The sequence below is a fragment of the Myotis davidii genome, unplaced genomic scaffold, assembly GCF_000327345.1.
Source record: "Myotis davidii unplaced genomic scaffold, ASM32734v1 scaffold152, whole genome shotgun sequence".
NCBI classification, from domain to species: domain Eukaryota; kingdom Metazoa; phylum Chordata; class Mammalia; order Chiroptera; family Vespertilionidae; genus Myotis; species Myotis davidii.
In genome coordinates this window covers 106369-111501 of record NW_006283545.1, presented here as the reverse complement: position 1 = coordinate 111501, position 5133 = coordinate 106369, and the positions used below count along the sequence as shown (strand labels likewise).

General features: G+C 38.0%; 1 protein-coding gene across 1 annotated transcript in view; it reads right to left on the bottom strand.

Annotated features, from left to right (window-relative positions):
• Positions 1-5133, bottom strand: part of LNX2 (ligand of numb-protein X 2) — a 48261-nt gene that overhangs the window by 15950 nt on the left and 27178 nt on the right. The window contains 3 exon segments of the mRNA XM_015564834.1: positions 490-521; positions 524-724; positions 1903-2150. Coding sequence (XP_015420320.1) covers positions 490-521; positions 524-724; positions 1903-2150 — 481 coding nt within the window.

The following is a 5133-nucleotide window of genomic DNA, read 5'->3' as shown; positions in this document are numbered from 1 at the left end:
AAAAAAAAAAAGAATTATGACCATACTGTGACTATCTTCTGCCCCCCCACCCCATTTATAGAAATACTAGTAACATTTCCCAAGGAAACTAACATTGTAAAAATGATATACAATCATTATTTACAAAGAAATCCACTCTAAAGACATTTTAAAGTACAGAATTCCTAAAATTAACTTACAATTAGCATTAAGTAGAGAATAGCAGCTAGGATTACAGGGTTAGTGACAGTCTTAAATTAGCATGCTTGGATCTGCTATGTACTAGCTGGATGACCGAGGGCAATTATAGAACTTGTTTGAGTGTGTTTCCTTATGTGTAAAATGTGTTACACATGTGGGATTGAAATTAAGGAAGGAAGAAAAAAATACATTCCAGAAGAAATTACAAAATTCTAATGTTTTACATATAAGAACAGCAAAACTCACCTTCATATAATTTAGGTTCCACAGTACCATGATTTTTCAAGTTTTAAGTTTATGAATAAGAACAAAATGATACAAATTAATAGAATTAAAATTGATACCTGAAGAATCTGGTCTCCAGCAAGGAGCCTTCCATCTCTGGCAATTATCCCATCCCGATAAACTTCCTGGATAACGATGTTAATCAGTGGTGTTTCATTGCCACCCACAATGCTAATTCCTAACTGAATGTAAGGATTAGATCGGTGAATTTCAATCGTGGTGATTTCACCTTCTGGTAAACTAGGTGGCTGTTGTGTGGCTGCGAAGTTAAAAATGAGAAAGAAAAAAGAAAGAAAATAAATGTCTTATATTTTGATGTTCTTCAGGTAAATAAATCATCTTATGTTAATATATGATTAATAACTAACAATACCACTGGATAAGAAAAAGATAGCGACAAAAAATATCTATACGTTAAGATTATCTAAACATTTCCTCTTTCAAAGGTGATCAGTATATAACCAACAAATAGCTACTATGTATCAGATCACTAGGGAAGACACGATGATCTGATAAAGAAATATTAAAAGATAGTCATCTTGTCCTAACTATAAGAGAAAGTCTGAACCATTAACAACTATGAACATGCAAGGCAGTTTAAGGAAAAGACTAACTCTGTGGTATGTAATCACCATAGATGCTGAGAGAGTAATCACATCACCTCTAAGAGGTGGGTGTTGAGCCTTGGGAGATGAAAAAAGTGATAGCTGTGGCAGGGAAAATTGGAAATGTTTAGTAAAATTTGAAATTTTTAAGGGAAAATATTTTAAGGGAAAAATTTTTAAGGAAATATTTAAAAGTAAATACCAAGGGCCAACTACGAGATATGCCCAATATCTAGGACTACAGGCTTTGTGTTTGCTCCTAGTGGGTTGTACAGTCAGAGTTGTGGCTGACAGCAGAGTGCAGTAGTCACAAGTGTGGCCTCAGAGACAGATATCCAGCCATTTCTTGGCAGTGTGAGCTTGACCAATTAATCTCTCAAGACTCAATTTTCTCACCATTAAAAAAAAATCCCTTAATACTGTAACAAGCACTTAATCAGTTAATTTATGTGAAGTGCTTGGCACAGGGCCTGACACAGAGTAAGCACTTAATCCAAGGTATTATTTTTGTCATTCTTAATGTTACTGATTTCTTAGACAAGAAGCAACAAACTCTGAACATAGGAGCAAACAAGAAGAAGCTGTTAATGACTATCGAATTCATGAACTACAACAGAAGAGGGTGGGAGCATCTTCCTCCAGGGTAAAGGTCATGTTCTGTTTCTAAAATGCCAATTGTTCAAATTATAGACTTAGGGTGATTATACCCTATCTCAATAAAATTATTTCTTTTAAGAGGAAAAAAATGCATGTTGAAAAAACTGGAGGGAGAAGTAGGAAGGAAGTAAATGTCTGATTTGAAAACATAAAAAGAAAGGTGACTAGCACATACTATCTGCAATGGTGCTCTCCTCGAAGGCAGGGTTGTCCAGGCCAGGCTCCTCAGTCCATACAGGAAGAGAGGCAGAGGTCAAGTTCCGTTCGGCGGGCACTGTGCCTGTCCCTGAGCAGTCCGTTTCGGGTGATAGGGTACTTGGGAGATCTATTACAGTGGTTCCATTTTCATTCTCAATCTCTGTCTGAGTTTTACTGGTTTTCCTTCTCTCTAAGGCAATTCTCTGATGAGAAGCTCCAGGACATCTAGAAAGAGAATATCAGGTGGTTTCCAGATTATTTGAAAGAGGGAACAAAGTGATTAACGGCTCGTACCACAACAAAAGAATGGCAGTGGCTTCTGTTGCATAAAGCACCTAGAGGTGCCCATATGGGTACATAATCCCACTTGAAGTAAGTTCTTACCACTCCACATAGCGAATTTAAAACAAGGCATCAGCATAAACAATGGTTTGGTATATATCTCAAAGAATGTTTCAATAAAAATTTGAGCACATATTAGTGCCAGAAACATATACAACAGTATAGTATACGGTATAGTTGTCTCAATATTGCAAGAATTATTCTGAAATTCTGAGTACAACCCTTTCTACAGGTTTACTGACTTAAGCACAGGACTGGAAATCATATTCTTCTTCCTCAATAAGCCCTTAAGTACTTAGACCTTAATGCCCATATGCCTCTGCATTCACACGGCCGATGTCACACATTTACTCATTAATGATAGCAAAACATTTGAAGGTTTACACTTTGTAGGAAAACACAGCAAAGGCCCAAATAACTTTACTAGTATAATAGACATGGAAGGAAATAAAGAAAACATATCTCCTAGTTTGTAAAATTAGAATTGCAGTAGTGGAATTATAGTTATGCTATCTAAGTTAAACATATATTCCAAGTACTTGGGAAACTTACATAAGCACTAAGAAATAAGAACTATTACCTTGCTTGATTTTATTTATTTAAGCAAACAAAAGTGCACAAAGGTGCTTGTTTAAACATTTAAATAAAGTTTTACACAGATATTAGAAGTGTTTTTTCCATCTGACCCGTTTACTGGAGAACATGACTAATACCCAGTTTGAAGAGTGGGAGAAGGAAAGGGGATTAGTGGAGAGCTAGATGCACATCCCTACAGCCCAACATGACTCAGACACCATGTATTTTCATATTGGGGTAAGCAGGGACATAATTTTATGTCTAGGGTCATAGATCTTCATTCAATGACAATATTGTTTAAAAATGTAGCATTTTGATAAAAATTAAGTATAGGATTAAATTAAATTAAAATGGAAAGCTGTCTCTTAAGTATTAAGAAATAAAATTTCCCTCATGAACTAAAGATTTAAGTACTGGATTTCAAGTTCTTGAAAAGAATCATTAGGAAGTTTTTACTCAACTTTCTCCCACTAGTTATTTTCTATTCCCCTCATTAAGAAGATGACTGACTTTCACTACTGCACTGCTGTGCAGCACTCTAGGGAATGTTCCTACAAGGACTTGACAAATAAGTTTGAAAATTGTATCACTGAAAAACTATTTTTGTAAGTAGATTTAATTAGAAATGCATTTAAAAATATTTTCTTCAATAAAAAATTGAGACAAAACTGGATCATAAAAAATATTTGTGACTAAACAGGTAAACATTTAAGTTCCAAAATGTATATCATACACAAATATATACATGGGCAATAGCTAGTCTTCAATGAAAACATGGACTAGGAAAGGGAAATACAAACAATGTGAACACTGGGAATTAACTTAGCTAACACACAAAAAACTCTTACAAACTCAATAACTACACAGCCTATCTTATTGTTGTTAAAAATGCAAAATAAATTTTAAAAAGAAAATCTAAAGTTGTTAGAGAGATAAAGAAACAAGTATACTTAAATTCCCAATGGGGCGGCAAATTGCTAATAGGAACTAAATAAAGATACTTTAAAATATGTGAAAATATGAAAGAGTGATCTTAGCCAGCACTGGAGAAGGCTACAGAGAGAACCTTTGAGAATACACATCCTATATAATAAAAGCCTAATATGCAAATTGGCCGAATGGCGGAATGACCAGTCACTATGACGCGCACTGACCACCAGGGGGTAGACACTCAATGCAGGAGCTGCCCTCAACCCGCATGCCCCAGGCCAGCCAAGGTGGGTGCCAGCGGGGACCCCCATATCATCCTGCTGGTAGCCCGTAGAGGGAGGCAACAGGTGGCGGCAGGGGGCGGAGCCAGCCGGAGAGTGGGCAGTGGCAGGAGGTGGGGCCAGGTGGCAAGTGGGCTGGTGCCACCCCCCCTATTGCCCCGCTGGTTGCCCTGCAGAGGGAGGTGACCAATGGCAGCAGTGGGGTGATCAGGGGTTGGGGCCAGTTGGTGAGTGGGTCAGCTCTGCCCCCCAATCGCCCTCAAGGTGGTGCAAGCAGGGGATGGGGCCGGCAAGCAGGCAGTGCCAGGCTGGCCAAGGCAGGTGCCAGCAGGCCCCCCCACCCATCCCCACCCCAATCACCCTGCCGGTTAACCCACATATTAGCCTTGACCGCCGGCCAGGCCTAGGGGCCCTACCTGTGCACAAATTTCATGCACTGGACCTCTAGTACTTAAATAAGATGGAACAGATGAGTAGATTGAGAAAGAACACCTAGACAAGAAGAGACAAGGAAAGCAAGACTTCAAAGTACGTAACCAAGGAAGACAAGAGTGTCACCAAAGAAAAAGTAGCCAATAACACAAATGCCACACAAGGGACAAATAAGATAAAGATCAAAAAGCATTAGTTTGATTAAGCATTAAAAAAGTCATGGTGACCTCAGAAAGAATACTGATGCTGAGGGCAAAAGTCCAAACTATAATGCCAGCATTTCTGCTACCTTAATACAAGCATCTACAAAAATGTAGCACTAAGAATTACAGGGCTTAAGTAAGAGAAATGAGAAAGACCATGCAAAATCTGTACACCTGGGAATTGGAATGGCTGCTAATGGGGATGAGATTTCTTTTTGGAGTGTTGAAAATGGTTTAAAAATTTGTAATGATGACTGCATACTTCTGTGAATATACTAAAAACTACTAACGTGTACACTTTAAAAATAGATTGAGTTTTATGATATGTACCTTCCTTCCTAGGGAGGGCGCTCTATTGCAGGTATGTTTTTTAAGTTTTTAAAATAAAATCAAAAAGCTCTTACAGCAACCAGAGCCAAACTGAGGAACTTCTTTTTCCTGCTG